The sequence below is a fragment of the Cynocephalus volans genome, chromosome 4 (assembly GCF_027409185.1).
Source record: "Cynocephalus volans isolate mCynVol1 chromosome 4, mCynVol1.pri, whole genome shotgun sequence".
NCBI classification, from domain to species: domain Eukaryota; kingdom Metazoa; phylum Chordata; class Mammalia; order Dermoptera; family Cynocephalidae; genus Cynocephalus; species Cynocephalus volans.
In genome coordinates this window covers 133,844,042-133,861,021 of record NC_084463.1, presented here as the reverse complement: position 1 = coordinate 133,861,021, position 16,980 = coordinate 133,844,042, and the positions used below count along the sequence as shown (strand labels likewise).

Sequence of the window (16,980 nt, the reverse complement as noted above, 5' to 3'; positions counted from 1 at the left end):
CTATCATTTATTGATTTCCTTTTACCTGTCAAGAGCCTAGGTTGGTGCTTAATTAAATGTAATCCTAGCAACCCTGTATAGATAGTATTATTATTCCCATTTTACAGAAAAGTCAACTGAGGCTCACTGAGGTGTTTTAAGTCATATAAGACCATATAGCTAGGGAGAGGAAGAGCAGGTATCAAAATCCTTGAGGCATCAGTGGTGGGTTTTTTTGTTTGAATTGTCTAAGCATTCTTGTCTCCACCTTATTTCATGTGTGTTAATAGTTAGTGGTTTTGAACTTGAGGGTAGCCCAGGACAACATGAATGTCCACTCCTTCATCAAGGAAGCTGTGTCACCTTCAGTCATTGGAACCTTCCAGTGTCCCATATCTGTCAGATAGAAACCGTTTTACACGCGTTCGTTTCAGACCTCTAGGATGGTCCTGTAAGTCTGCCTAGAAAAAAGTAAAATTACTGTTAGACCAAGCCACATATGTGTCCTATTTTCCACAGGGACTCTGGGTTAAGTATTTCCTGTCTCTTCACATTACTGTCCTGTCCGCCTTCTTCCCCAGTCTTTCTCTGATTCTTTCCCACTTTTCTGTAGGTGTCTTCCATTGAAATTCTAGATTGTTTTTTGCTTTTTCCTTTCCTTGCCTTTCACCCCACCACACAAGGACCAAAAATTGTTCTTGACTTATTTCTTATCTCTACAGAACCAAACATAGTGATGTGTCTGTAGTCCATTCCTGCTAGACTTCAGGAATAAGTGGGAAACGAAGGACTCTCAGGTTTGGGATCAAGAAGATGTTTCTCACAGTTTCATGAAGCATATTTAATAGACCTGTCTTATTTGGATCATTGCTTCATTGTACTTTTAAAACACAGAAAAGATGCTAGTAAAGTGATATGTTCTCTTTTATTATTATACTGAATCTCTAGCTTCCCAGAAATGCTAGATTTCTGAATATTTCTTTTGTATGAAGATTTAAGGTAACATGGAGATGCTGTAAAAAGCATTTTTAAAAGTCCTTCAGATCCATCTGAGCCTGCTTAGAGTTTGATAAATGATACTACATAAGGCAGAATCAGCCTCTGGCTTGAGCATTAAGATTTGCCCATGTTTCCTAGAATTTCTAGCACAGCATGCATCTTTACTCTAAATATGCAGCCCATATTTCTGTAACCTGATGCCAACAACGTGGGCAATATATGCAAATTCCTTCCTGCGTCCATATGCACTGTCATTTCCACTGAGTCCTTGCAGGAAAGATAATCTTCTAGGAAATTATATGAGTCATTGGGATGAAGTGTGCCTCCCTTCTCCTCAGGGATGGAGGATGGTATGGATCAAGATGCTTCTCATTCATTGGAACCAAAACTCCTAAAGATTTAGCATCACATCCCTGGAGATGATGAGCTGTTGTGAGGCAGGAATGATTCCCGAGAGCTGTCCAGCTGCCTCATCTAGGCAAACAGTCAGGAAGTGTTACATGGTGTGAAATGCCAATGCCACACATTTCTTTCACTCTTTAGCCACTTCAGCAGCATCAGCCTTTGCTAACGAGGTGTGCGAGAAGGTTCTGGGTAAAACAGCCAACCACTCTTTGATGCCTCAAAGCTTAAATAATCAGAGTTCTTTTGTTCTTCTCTATGTGGTAGTAAGAATAGTAATAATATCAAAATATGACATAGAGCAGACTATAAAAATGATAGTTATTATTATTAAATTATAACTTAGAGTTATTAAATTCTTGCTATATGCTAAGTGCTATTGCAATTAACTGTACATGAATTAAACCATTATTATTGAGGAAGTTATTATTGTTATTAAATCATAACTAAGATTTTCGAAGTTCCTGTTATATGCTTAATAGTATTCTAATTGCTTTATATGCATTAATTCATTTATTTCTTATAATAGTACTTAACAAAAATAGGTACTTTGGTTAGCCTGTTTTCCAGATGAGAAAACTAAGCACAGGGGTTGTTGACTTGCCCAGTGTTGTGCAGCTGGACAGAAGTGGTACCTGACTCAATTTCTTTCTGACTTCAGATTGGATTGAATCCAGGATTCTCCTATTACAAGTGACGTGACTTTAAGCAAGTCAGACACACTCTAAGCACCAATATCCTGATATGTAAAATGATGACTGTAAAATCCATGTCATAGGATTGCTGTAAGAATTAAGTAAGATTGTGACCAACAGTCATGGAGCATTTCCTATGTGCCAGGAACTAAGAACTTTACATAAATTAGTATTATTATAATAATTTTTTATTACCATTACTATCAATTCAATACATATCCTCTATATCTCTGCTGTGTTCATAAATTCTCTAAGAAGGCTGAAAAACCCTTAATTTTGGTGTGATTTTCATATCCTCTTTCTTTAATATATTTTTTTTTAAATCTGAAAAACTTAAACAGAAAGTAAAACTTTTCATAATCTTCCACTACAAAAACATAGTGAGAAATAAAATCTCTGCCTACCCTTCCAATTTTCCCTCCCAGTTAATTCCCCACTATTCATCCACATTGTTAAAGAAAAGACTACTTAGTGACACTTGTTAAAACACAGTAAGGCAGACTTTATTCAGGACCATCTTGATAGATATAGGGACCACAGCAATGTAATTTTGCATTGGGGGAGAGACTGGGCTCCACTCCTAATACAGCACCAGCAAGTGGGAATTTATAGCCACAGGGTAGGGTGGGAGTCAATGAATGGAAAATTACTGAGCAGTAACATCAGGGATAAGGGGGTTCTGGCTAATCTGACTAACAGGATTCTTGCTGAAGATAGATCAGAGTGATCAGACATCACCTGGGAGGTTGGGGAGGATGAAGAACCTGATCAGATATCAGGGTGATCAGATATTGAGGGTGGGGGTTCTTGCTAAATTGACATAGCTGGATTCTTTACTACAATTCCACTTTATAAGGAAGTGGACAGATGGGCCTAGGAAAAGGTTCAGGAGCCTGACTGAAGTTTAGTTCTGTTCTATGTCAACCCATTCATCCCTTCATTCAATAAATATTCTATTCTATGCTGGTAATGATTTCTGGCACTGGTGATATCATGGTGCATAAGACAGAGAAAGGTTCCTGCCTTCATGGAGCTTACGTTCTAGTCAAAGGAGAGAGATAAAAACAAAAGGAAGCAAATAAGAATTCAGACAGTTATAAGTGCTACAAAGAAAATAAAATAGCGACATGGGACAGACAGGGGGTGTGGAAGTGAGGGGTGAGCTCTCTCTGGAGGGAGCAGGTGGGGCTGTCTGGGAAGGTGACTTCTGATGAAGACCTGAACAGTTAGAGGCAGGAAGCTTGGTGAGGAGCTGAAGGGAGAATATTCCAGGGGAGGAAACTGAAGCAAAAGGCTCTGGAGTATCAGAATGGAGGTCTGCAGTGGCTGGGGTGGGTTGGTTGGTGAGAGGGGATGGAAGGCAGTGATCGGGGTTTTGTTTACTTGCAAAAGGAAGTCCCTGGAGGCTGTAAGAACTGATTTTCACTCTATCCAGGTGAAAAGTTCTAATCCATACATGGTATCACCCAACAAAAACCACTCTTTCATAGCCAGATAGGTAGCCACAGATCCCTAAATGGACTGGGAAAAATGGAGATTTGTATTACTCCCTGAGCCAGGGTACAGATAGCACTTTGAGGCAACTCTTAGGGTGTGTATTTAACTCTTTATTGACAGGTTCTTCCAATTCTTAGTTCTCTTGGGATCCATCCCAAACTGGCTAACTGGTGTTGCTATTGGAAACGTGTGAAACAGAATCAGAGTGGCTTTACAATGAGACTCAGACAGCCCCTTAGCTCACCTCCAGTCCAAGTGTCTGTCCTACCATCTGTCCCGGGCCTAAGTTCTTGAATTAATTACTGCGATTGGTTAAGACCTCAAAGGTCGTGCATGAATTAGAGCTAAAGTAAATGGTTTCCAAAGGCTAACCAAATAACATCCACATTTCCTGTTGCAGAGATTTTTGTTCCTTGAAATATTGGTTTCTAAGCACATGGGGATTACCTGGGGATCTTGTTTAAAATATAAAATGCCCTAAGGCCAGCTCCAGGAAATTCTGACTCCATAGGTATGTGATGAGACCAGGGAATCCACATTGTTAACAGTCAGCCCTGGTGATTCTGACAGAGGCAGTTGGTGAATACACAGAGACGCTGATTGAGTTCTGGGTAGGTTAAGTGCTGGGATGAGTTTGTGTTTGTGGAGTAGAGAGCAGTCCTGGGCCGCTGACAAGGGCTGAGGCTCAAGGGGGGTGGAGTCTAGAATGGATGATAATGGCAGTAAGAAAAAGACTCAGACAAGCCAGTGCTGGATGAATCGGTGCCCTTGAAAACAGTGCACAGAGCTGAGAATGCAGCCAGTCTCAGGGCAGCACAGCAGCCCTTCCCTCTCCCCAGCTCTACAGTCACGACCTTCTAATTTAGAAACCGGTCCAACAATTACTGGACATCGTTTGGCTTCAAAACTTTTAGCAGAGTGCTCAGCCTGTTTATGCACTTTGGTTTGTGACTTGGTTTGCGTCATCTCAGAAGCTTGGAGTGGTGACCCGGGCATTTGTCGGGCCCTAGGCGTTTGTTCTTTCTTTTCCATGGAATGCCATTTGCAATGAAATGTTTCATTGATATGGAAACTTAGGAACTCAGAAGCCCCAGATTCTGAGTGGAGGCTTAAGTTACTTGTTTTAAAAATAGGTGCAGGGAACTAATGGCCCTAAAAGACATGCTAGATTCTTTTCCTAATTAATGCTCATACTAGTCCTGGGGATCATGGTGCTTGGGTTAACAAAGGCTCCTGCTTGCCATATTTATTAACCCTAACACTTCACCTTCTGGCCTTAGATTAACTCTCTCCATTTACAGTGAGAGCTATATTTCCCAACTGGGTGAGTGTTCCAGAGGTAAACCATTGCCTCTCTCTAGTCTCTTTGGCTCTGGTTCACATGCATTCTCTAGAGTGACTCAATGGCTGGTCTTCCTTGGCAAAGAGCTTTGACAACATTTTCTCACCATTCTACAAATTGCTTGTCCCAGAAGAGAAGGAAAATTGAATGGCACCCAAAACAGCTTGTATTTGTGTTTTTCTGGACATCTTTAAAGTGTGATTGGTGCTTGGGAAAGAATTGATCTCTTGGTTTATGAAGATAAATGCTTTTGGGCATTATAGGAAGGTGCATTCTGCTCTGTTATTTATAATCTCAGTGAACATAGCTCTGGCCCCTAAAACTCCTCCACTAATTTATGAGATATTGTGACTATGGGTACATTAGGAGAATGTAAAATGAAGGGAAAGCCTAGGGTTTAATGACATGACAGCAGTTGAGTTGGACTCCCTAATGTCCAAGGAGGTGGTCTTCAAACATGAGCAGCATGCACCCCAGGGAAAGGAGAAGTAGAAGCTTCAGGCTAGATGCTTATCAGGGAAGAGAGTAGCTATGCTAATGTCTTAATTAATTAGTGTCAGTCACAAATCAGTTCTTTCAGGATAAGGTTTCTCTTGAGAGAATATTTTGTTCATAAAAACATCTGCAATTGGGTAGCCTGTGAGATGTTCTAGAGAGCCTCACTAACTCAGACTTAACTCATTAAGCATGGGGGATGTGAGGACATGGGTATATGTCTGAAAATAGAACCTACAAGGGATTCCTTTGTCAGAAGTCAGAGAACTAATGGTACTGATGGGGATGGGGAGGGATATTTAGCCATCCAAACATATGCATGTTCAAAAATTTAATCCTCACAGCAACCTCATGAGATTGAAATTAGCCTCTTTAAGCCTTGACATTCATGTCTGTCAAATGGGAATGAGTTACTAACCAAGGTCATTATACCTGGTAACTGGCTGGACAGGCTCCATGTCTTATGTAAATTGTACATGTGACTCTCATCTACTCTTTACATTTTTTCTTTAACCTAAGAAAAGAATTGCTCCAGGCACAATTAGAAACAAAACAAAACAAGTCTGTTTTGGTGTTTCTCTGCCTTCTCTGACTCCCCTACCCCTGCTGGCAGATTTATCTGGGAACTTTATTTTCCCTATAGTCTTTCTCTCAAATATGTTCATAATTTTTAATATTTTTATTTCGGTCAGAAACTGGCACAGCCGAACAAATTTATGCCCCAGCAATACCACATTGGACAATAAAAAAAGGATATTGCCAAACAGCAAAGAATATACTTAAGATGAGAGAGAAAATGGTTAGCTTTCCCACGAGTGAGGACAAAAATAGTTTCCAAGCTTTCTATGAAGTTATAATAAGTTAAAAATGTAAAATAAGTTTATGTAGGATAACTTGGTATATGTAAGTTGTCTGCTTATCTGCATGGGCTGTGATTATTTACTAAGGGAAGTGGTTTGATTTGGTAGAAAAAAATCCCCCAGGCGTGGAGTTTCACAGACCTGAGATTGTTCTTTTCTTACTTCCTGGTTTTGTGGTCTCGGGCTGATGATTTAACTTTTCCCTACCTCAGTTTCCTCATTTGTCCAACAGGAATAATGATCCCTAGATTTTAGAGTTGTGGTCAGAATTAAGTGAAGCGAGAGTTGGAGCTCTAGCCCTTGAAACATAGTGAACGGATGGCCAGCGTTATTGTTGGAGTAAGTGTGGAAAAATGCTTTCAGACCTAGAAGTAAGAAAATCGCTTTTCTCTAAATACGCTCTTAGGCTTGGATGGTTTTCTTGTCGTAGCAGGTCTCTCCACATCCCCATCTCGCTCTCATTTTAATATATTTCCTATCTTCCAAGGCAAAACAATGCAAATTTACAAACCTCAGTTCATAGCTTTCCAAAAAGCTCAAAAGTTATCCCCAAATTTCTAGTAAGGAACTAAAGAACACAGAAATCAAACAAGACTTCCAGAGACACAATCCGTCTCTCTCAACTTTTAACTTGGTGGTTACCTAAAAGATGGTAAAGTATATGCCTCTTTTATTCGTCACACTCACCTTAGCAACAAAGTTTGCCTTTGGACTTTTCATCAGAGCAGATGCCACCAGATCCATAAAGCAGATTTCAGTTAAGGCAGTCAGTCCAAAGTAAAAAATAACAACTATTGAATCTCATGACCCTTTCTCAGCAAAACTTTTTTGTACAGAAAAGCGAAGGGTTTTCCTCAGGGTATAGTACATACTAGGGCTCAGATTTAAGTTCTGAATGCCACAACGATCTCTTCAATGTTTTTATTTATTTTGTGTGTGTGTTTTTCAGGTACTCTCCCCTGGGTATCGCCTGCTTAATTTGTGGGAAGATCATCGCCATCAAGGACTTAGAAGTGGTTGCTAGGCAACTGGGGATGTACATGATAACCGTGATCGTGGGCCTCATCATTCATGGGGGCATCTTTCTCCCCTTGATTTACTTTCTAGTGACCAGGAAAAACCCTTTCTCATTTTTTGCTGGCATTTTTCAAGCTTGGATCACTGCCCTGGGTACCGCTTCCAGGTAGAAAATACAAGAAATCACCTTTCTCCCTGCCACTCCTCTGCCTTCTTTGCCACTTTCTATTTCTCAAAACCCTCCCCTCACAAAAGTTCAGCAAGAACACTTTTCACATATTATTAAAATCTTTTCGAAAAGGTGAATGCTTTGATTTTTTGGCTCCTTCTAGGAACTTCTAGGCTTTTTGATGAACATTTTTACTGGTATGGAACTGTATTGGAATATGATCTCTTATTAAATTTTCCAAATGAATGCATGCTATTAATTTGTATACCTAACTTGCCACGTGTAGCATTGGTTTAGTTTTAAATGTTTTCCAAAAGGGTATAACAAGATGTTATTCAATTAGAAATATACTCACCTGTGATTTGGAAAAAGCTAACACAAAATATCCCTCTATTGAGATTTTGGCAAGTAACTTTTCAAAAGTAGGAAAACCAGCTTTCACAGGGTAAATGGTATGTTAGGTGAGATTTTTCAAACATACGGAAGTCAGCCAAGTCTTTGACCTTCACATAAACCTTTAACAGACCATTCTGCCCCAGCTTGATTTTAAGAAAATTAAATTGACTTGACTTGACATTGACTGAGAGTCAGTTTCTCCTTCATTAACGTGTTCCAGTGCCTAGAAAGCCAATGAGGACCTTAGAGATATTCAGAGAAAAATAATCTTTTGAATGTCATCTTGCAAAAATGAAACAAGAAACAAATAAAAAGAAATACATTAAAAAAGCCTGACAATTTAAAACCTCAAAGATTAAAAGAGTTTCATTCTCTCAGACTGCAATAGTTGTTTTTATTTCTGCATGTGTGTCCTTGGGTCACAAACTAAGACTGAGATCATAAAACAGTGGCAGGAAAGCCAGGAAACTCTGAAACTCACAGGTTAAGGCCAAGTCCTATTGCAGAGCCCGTGAACCAGCATGCTGGTGACGTGGCCACTCTGTGGCACAGTGTGGCTGCTGGTCCAAGGCTGTTGAGGTTTTCCTTACAGATCTGACAGACCAATAGTGGTGACCACTTGGGAAGCCAAATTATATTTCCATCTTGCCAATCGGTAAGAATCTGGCACTAGGAGAATAGAGGGTTTCAGAAAGAGCTGTAATATATACAGTCTTGGGGATCCAGATTCTGTATCCAATTTCCCAAGATGAAGGGAAATACTTCAAAATTTTCTTTTTCCTTCTTGGTCCTACAAAATTTCCTATGGCTAAGTATCTCCATCCATAAAGATCTTCATTTGGAAAAGAAAAGTAAATTTTTTTTTTTTCAAAAATAAAAGCAACTTTGTTTAATTTTATTTTTGTTTTCTGGTTATGAGTGTGGTATTTGCTCACGGTGAAAAAGTTTAGACAGTGGATAAAATTTTGATGAAGAACATGAGCTTCATCAGTTAGTTATTCTATCCCCTAGTGGTAATTGGTATTAACATTTTGGTTAATCTTTACAGTTATGTATCTTTTCAGTTTTGACTATGTATACAAGGGTACTTCAAAAAGTTTGTGGAAAAATTCAATTAAAAGTTAATTCATATATTTCCACAAACTTTTTGCAGACCCCTTGTATGTATGAGTATTGCCTTATAAACTGCTATTTTTTACGGGTTCACATATTATAAAAGTTATATCTATTACTATAGACTTTACTACTATTTTTTAAACTGCATAATAATACGCTACATGTTCTATAATACAAACCCCACTTCACCCCACCCCACTCCCAGTGATGCACGTTTAAGACATTCTATTAAACAGTGCTGGGACAAACATCCTTATAAATACATTTCTGCAAGGTTATCTAATAATCCCCTCAGGATAAATTTCTAGAAGTGGGATTTCTGAGTCAGATGGCATGCACATGGATGGTTTGAAAACATGTCACTGGATTGCTGTTCAGGAAAATACATTATTTTATGTTCCCACCAACTGGGTTTGAGAGTGCACCTTTCCCCACCTACTCACCAGCTTGGGTATTATCAGTTGCTTTAATGCTTTCCAATCTTATCGGTGAAAGATGGTCTCACTGAATGTGCAGATCTTTGATTACTAGTGAGGGGAAACATCTTTTTCTATTCTTATTGGACAACCTTCCCGTCCTCTTTCTCCTGCCTCGTGAATTGCTCTTGAGCTTGCTCATTTTCCTGGTGGGGTTTTCCTCCTTTCCTGATTGGTTTTCAAGCTCTCTTTATATATAAGAATATTAACTCGTGTCACATTTTGCAAATAATGCCCCTCCCTACTTGACATTTGTCTTAAAATTTCTAGGTACTTTTAGCTTCTAGGAGTTTTTAGTTTGTATTTTGTCAAAGCAGTCAATATTTTTATTTAGTATTTAGAATTCAGATTTTGCTCTGGAACATCTTCTTCTCCCCAAGTTATAAACTATTACTTTGTGTTTTGTCCCAATACCTTTATGGTTTTTGAGCTTTAAACTATTTCAAAACTTTTTTTTTTTTCTTTTGAATGACTCAACTGTTATCTCAGTAGCTTTATAAGACAAGGAGAATCTCAAAGGAATTTGGATGGCCCAAATTCATATTTGAATAAAAGACAAAAGCTTGGGTTATTTGACCAAGTTGACCAATTTCTTCCCCTTACCCTGTATTTTATTTTTTTTTAAATGTGGTTTCAATCTTTGGCTAAAATGTGGCTTATGCCTGTATGTGGAATTTCTGTTTTTAAAAAGCCAAGTGGCAGGAGTCACGTACCAAGAATTAATTCAGGGTTTCTTTGCCATGATGGCCACAAGAAAAAAAAAATGACCAAGCCCAGGGACAGTCCTTTCCCCCTCCTGGGACCTTACACCAAAGGGGAATGTTGAGTGTGGCTGACCAGCTTTTGTCATGGGTACAGAGGCTGGTGTCAAGGAGGACAGATGGGGAGAGGGGGGTGACCTGGGACAGACCTGACCGCATCCCTCTGACTTCAGTGCACGCAGTTAAAACTAATCTGGAAAAAAAATAGAAGAATCTCAAGTATTTGACAGTTACTATTAGCAACATTTGAAGACTGTCATATGGCCAGGAGACAGGAGCCAAAAAAACAGCGTCAGAATGTCAGCCTGTCAACACAGGAAAGCATTACAATTTTCAAGTCTCAGTTTGAATTGATTGGTTATAGGTGGATTTTTAAGACACAAGTATGGCCTGTCCGGTAGAGAAATAGAGAATATTTTCAAGGCTTACCAATCATTTTTCCCAATCTGTTTAATTATCTAAAATCCTTTGATGACATTTTGGAAAAATGAATGCAATAATAAAAATGAATATATCCCAGTGATTAATGTATCAAAAGTGTCCTTGGATTCATACAGTTGAGAATCCTGGGTTCCAGCCACAGGGGGCAGCCATTGCAGTCGTGGTGACCTGGCAATCCTTTGAAAGGGCTCCAGAAAAGGGCAGGGATGGGTGAGGACGGTAAAGGAACACTGACTTCTCATTAAGACAGCTGGGGCAGCAAGCCAGGTATGACAACATCTCCTACATGTGAAGGAGGCCAGACCCCAAATTTTTGTGCTGGGTTTATAAGGCTTTAGTAATGAGATGCCCCCAAACATTCATTTCTTCTCCCTACCTGAGACCAAGGAGGAGGCATGAGACAGACCCCTGACCTGAAATCACAAAGAATGTTCCAGTGAGATGAATCTGACTCTCCTGCTTGTTCTAGGAGCTTGTGGGTCAGTGATTTGGTAAGGTGCAAATGTGGGCATTTCTAATTTCAGAACTTCTGGTTCCTTGGTTCTGAGTAGGCCCTGGAATGTGCATTTCATTTAGCTTGGCTGAAGTTGAATGTCTTCTCCCACTCTCAGAGAAATGAAGACCTCTGCAGGGGTGTACATTCAGCCTGGTCATTAGTTCTGACCAGCAGGAGGAGGAAACGATGACCAAAGCTGTAAGTGCAAAAGAGAAAACACCTCCAAATGCTGTCCACATTGGAGATTTTCCAATTCACTTCTGCTAAGGTCTGAACAAAAAAGAAAAAAAAGAAAAAAAAAAAAAAGAAAATCAAGAGATGGACCACAAAGCACTCCCGTGGCAGTTTGAGTGTTCTGCATTGCTTTCTACATGACTTAAGCAATGAAGCAAATCCACCCACTCTCTCATGCACCTTTATCCATATGGAAATAATATTCTGGCCTTCAGCAACACTTATCCTTACAGGTCTCCTATTTTAGAAGACATATGAATATGTCAGGAGTTCTGGCCTTTCAGGCTGGGTCTTATGGTCATTAATCCCCAACCCACGCCTGGGAGGAGTGGGGATGAAGTCACTCCATATTGTGTCTTTCATTAGCTACAGAGCACATGCTTTTCTGCCCCACCTTGTTTGAGAGACTGTAGACTTGGCTGATGACCATATATTAGGTAGTTGGACTATCTGTGAGTTTCCCCATTGAACTGCTCAAAGCTCAGGTTTGTGCTGAAGTGTGTTTGACATGTTTTTCCAGCATTCTCAAAATTAACAGACTCAGCTCAGGGAAATTCCCAGGAGCTGGACATAATCTATGTAGTCATTTTGTTGTAAACAGCATTTCTAGCATGAAATTATGGGTCATTCAAAAATTCCTCATTCCATTTCACTGTTGATGGCTGATTCTTTTTTCTGACACAATTTTGTTTGAAGCTTAATTAATATGGGCAATCAAGTGTGCTTCAATATTTTATCCAAGATGGGAACTGCAACCAAAGGAAAAAGAGAACTTGAAGTTTTTGAGTAGATCTCAAAAACTAGAACCAACAAAAATATTTTGCTGCCCATTAGCAATGGCATTCCAGTTTGTGCTTTGTCCTGCTTCTCTAAAGTGGACATAGCCCTGACTCTCTCTCTTTTTCTCTCTTTCTCTATTCCTTAGTGCTGGAACTTTGCCTGTCACCTTCCGTTGCCTGGAAGAAAATCTGGGGATTGATAAGCGTGTGACCAGATTTGTCCTCCCAGTTGGAGCAACCATTAACATGGATGGTACGGCCCTTTACGAAGCAGTGGCCGCCATCTTTATAGCCCAAATGAATGGCGTTGTTCTGGATGGAGGTCAGATTGTGACTGTCAGGTGAGTGAAGTGGGTGGGGTGAAGCAGTGAAATGACTTCTTACCCTGCCCTCCTTTACACTAACTCCATTTGACAGGGGCAACTTGAATTTCAGTTCTCCAAGTGGAAGAATGACAGAGGAAATAACAGAGAAGAGGAATTATTGACAGGTTCAAAGAGAAAAGATTGTACAGGAAAGAAGCTTCGTATGATTATCTTCTGTTTGTATGGCACATGTCAACTCATTTCGGAAACTGGACGTTGTTTATCTATAACAATCACATCATATAGGCAGGGCAGTTATCTATGCTCATTTAATAGATGAGGAAACTCAGGCTCCAAGAGAAATAGTAGTTTGTCCAAGGCCCCACCACTGTTAATGAGCTGGCAGAGCTGTAACTGGGGCTGACATCAGCTGACTCTGGATCCAATTTTTTTCATTAAAATATGCTCCCTTCGATATTCCAGGGAGTGATGGCAGAAATGATGAAATGTTAGAAGAAAGATTCTTCAATCTGACATATAACATTTCATTACAAATAAACAGCACATGTTTTTGTTTTTACAAAAGCTATTTTTACCATATGTGTTCATTATTAAAACAAAATCAGAAAATGTACTTTCCCAGAGGTTATTAAAAACACATTCCTTCTCCATAAACTTAAAGATCATACCTACTGGCCGGGCCAACCCTTCAGCTTCTTGTTTATAGGTAAAGTCATTGCAAACATCAGTCTTTAAAGCATTCACTGTTGTCCTGACATTGTGGCATGAAATAAAACTCTTTACAGTCATAATTTTAACATCATCATTCCCACTCCAGGTAGGAGCCTCAATTAAGCAGAGCCAATTTCTGGCTTCAATTAAAGTAAAAAAAAAAAAAAAAAAAAAAAAAAAAAAAAAAAAAAAGCCAGCTATATGGTCTTATTCATGTCATATCCCTACTCCCAGTGTCTCAATTTCCTCATCTTTTAATGAGGAAGGTACTCAGAATTAGGAGCTGTAAATTTGTAGTTCATGGGTTGAATCCAGCTCAGAGTGTTGCTTTGTTTACCTTGCAGTATGTCACAAAAAAATTGGAAGTTTGGTATCTTGTAAGACAGGTGCCCTTCAGTTCACCACAGTCTCCCCTGCTCCCTATTACTTATATCTGGTCTGCCCTATCTGCCATCTCTGCTTGGCCCTTGAAGACATTTGAGTCTGTGAGCCTTAGAATCTGTGGTTTGTGAGTTCCTTTTCCGCTCCTAGATTCTATGAGATCAGTAAACACAGGGGGTAGGTGATTTACATTCTTTGTAACAAATGCACTTGAAGTAGAAAGAGAGTTCCAAAAATTCGAACAACCAAGGCCCAGGTAGTTCGTTTTGGTAGGTAAATTAGGTAGGCACTGAAGTACGCTTTTAACCTCTATAAGGAGAATAACTCTGCTCTTTTGGTCCCTCTGAGATGGCAGACTCTTCACATACATTGCCTCAAACTTTCCCAACAACCCTGAAGAAAAGGGGCAGTCATCAGCCCTGTTTTACAGAGGAGGAAAGTGAGGCTCAGAGAAATTATGTGACAAACCTGGGTCTCATGGCTTTGGGAGCCAGAGGCACAAATCAAGTCTCTATTCCACAGTCAACTTCTTTTAACTACATGTCATCTCGGCTTCCTGACTGTGACTCAGAGGAAGAGGTTAGAATAGTGTTTTAATGTTTTTTCCCATTGGGCTTTAAGAAGAGGCGACATCCTAAGGGTTCAGGTTAAGGCACTAGCCTCTTTCCCCCAGGTAATGCTGTCAACCACTGTATTAGAAATTCTGGTGTCTGCTTGGCCCTCGGTATTCAACAGTTTGTTCTCTGGGAGGCCTATAGTGCTCTAGGGACCATTTGAGGAGACTTATCCTAAGAGGAAAGACTCATTTGAGTCTGATTTCTCTACATGCTAAGATTCTTAAAAAGTCCAAACTCAAAGACTGAGCAGTGTCTGTAGAAATGCTGGAAATTACCACTAGTCATGTTCTTGATGTGTCTTAGGGGCTGATATTGCAGTGGAATGACCGCTTCAGAGCCTGTGCTTGATTTATTTAGCTCTCAAATATTTCACCAGCTAAGGGACATTTTTGTTGAAACACAGATTTCTCTTCTCTCCTTATAACCATTCCAAGAGATTTAATGAACATCCCATATGCATCTGAGTTCAGTCCAACTACTAAGTCAGCAAATTAAAAAAGAAAATCTCACCACGTCTAACACATAAACACACACACACACACTGCAAAAGCATCAAATAACCACATTTATTTAATCAGTTAGAATGTATCATCTGAAAAATTTCCTAGAGGCTCTCTTGGCAAATAGTTTCATCTAGTAGATAAGGAAACTGAAACTCAGAGAATAGGTTACACACAGCTATCTAGAGGAAGACCTAAAATTTAGGTTTCCAAATGCTGAGGTATACTTCCACTTATTGAGGATTTTAACTTGTTATCCTAGAAACAGCCATAAAAAGTAGGTATTGTGTTCTGTATTTTATAGATGGAGAGAATGAAGCACAGTAAAGATGAAGTAACTTGCCCAAGACCACAGTGTTTATAAGAGGTAGAAATGGGATTTGAACCCAGGTCACCTAACTCTGGGTACTTTTAGCCATTACACACACTGCCTCCACTATACTATAGGGTTGTTTATATTAATTTTTATATATAATATAATCCTTACAACCACCCTATGAAGTATGTGCTATAGGATAGCCTCAGTTTTCTCATCTGTATGTGGGGACAATAACTACACATTCTGGGCTGGTTGAGAGCATTGTGCCTGGTAACTAGTATAGTTACTATTATTGATGTTCAATATAATACAACAATACTCCTAGAAGATTAGAGAAAAATATGACAGTGACATGGTGAGTACCATGATGTTACTGATGATTGCAAATAGGCTTCAGATCAGAGTATCAAGCCTTCTAAATCATGTCCTAATAGACATCATGCGAGACTGCCAAACTCCCTTGCTTTGAAACTCAGAGATGAACAGAGCTTATTAATGAAGCCCTTTTCCAAGCAAAGACGGCCTTTATGGCAACTTCCCGTCAAGTTCACACTATTAGATGGGAACTTAGAGATGGGAGAATGGACCAGTGATTGAGTGATTTGGATTGTGCTTGAATTATTTAAATTTACTTACACAAAGTTTATTTTATACGAACAGTGATACTACTGAGAATTTTCAAAAGATAAGGTGGCCATATACATTTCATTCTCTGCCCCCTGGGCAAGTTCAGCCAAATCCTCCTTAACTGTAGACACCAACAAGGACTGCCTTTGGGAGACCTACCATGGTGTATATGTTGTTCATGGCCTGCAATTTAGTTAGAGAAAAACTGCCAAGTCCAGCTTCATGCTGTACTTCTAAGTAAGTTTCTCATTCTATCCTTTCCCTGCATGCAGGAGAACAGTGACCAGGAATTCTCAGCATATTTGTTCATTCATAGAGTTTTCAGTGTGGGGAGGCATTAGGGACATCAAGAGCCAGCCTGGCATTGTACTGGAATCAAGCAGATGAGTGTTCAGATCCCAGCAGACCATGTTCGAGCCATGCACCCTAAGCTTCTCCACCCATCCGGTCGTAATGAGAGCAGGTATTACTGTATATGTGGCTTGCAAGGTTACTGTGAGGTTCTGCTCTGATCATTTGTATAGTACCTCACACAGCCTCTAGGAAACAGCCCTGGAGAAGTGAGCCAAGAGAGTGGAAGGTCAGGCAAAGCAGAGGAGAAAAGAGATAGAGGGGAAATCACTGCACAAAGAGCCGTTTCAGGGCTTAGAATTCCATAGTCTTCCCAGGGGAGGGTAAAGGTTTTATTGGGGTGGAGGAATAGAGGGGGATTCAACTTCCAGGAAGAATTTTCTTTATAGGATTTTTGTCTCACACAACCAAAAGCTAACAAGATAACATGGCCACAGTGCAAAGGGGTCATGTAAGAGTGACTCATAACAGAAGCAACCTATGCTGTAAATAAAATGGTCAAAACCAAGTTCTCTGGACTTGGGAAGTTCCCCTTTCCTGGTGTTCTGGAAGTCTTGGGGAAATGGCTGAGAATTCCTACCTTCCAGCTCTTGGGTCTTTAGGGAAATTTTCATTGCAAAGCAGCCTGGCCCTGTACAGATTTCCCCATAAAAATAACAATTCACATTTACTGGGGGTTGCAATGAGCCCGGCCTCTTCTAAGTTCTTTTCACTATATGAGTGAAATACCTTTTTATAGATGAAGAAATCAAGGCACAAAGAGGTTAGGTTGGCCGAAGTCATATGGTCAGTAAGTGGCAGAGCTGGGATTTGAAACCAGGTCATTCAACTCAAGAACTTTCACTGATAGCCGCTCATACTCTACCTCCTGCGATCCCCATGAATTCAAGGAAGACAGAGTTCTCTAAGCCCTGACCCCAGTTCCACACTGGTGGGTAGGGCAAGACCACAGAAGGATTCTGTAGATCATTCCCAGCAAAGGTATCTATGCCAT

At 39.9% G+C, this 16,980-nt stretch overlaps 1 protein-coding gene across 2 annotated transcripts in view; it reads left to right on the top strand.

Annotated features, from left to right (window-relative positions):
- SLC1A2 (solute carrier family 1 member 2) overlaps positions 1-16,980 on the top strand; it is a 70,234-nt gene that overhangs the window by 36,255 nt on the left and 16,999 nt on the right. For both annotated transcript variants that reach the window (XM_063093258.1, XM_063093257.1), the window contains 2 exons: positions 7,219-7,452; positions 12,301-12,495. In XM_063093258.1, coding sequence (XP_062949328.1) covers positions 7,219-7,452; positions 12,301-12,495 — 429 coding nt within the window. The remainder of the gene's footprint in view (positions 1-7,218; positions 7,453-12,300; positions 12,496-16,980) is intronic.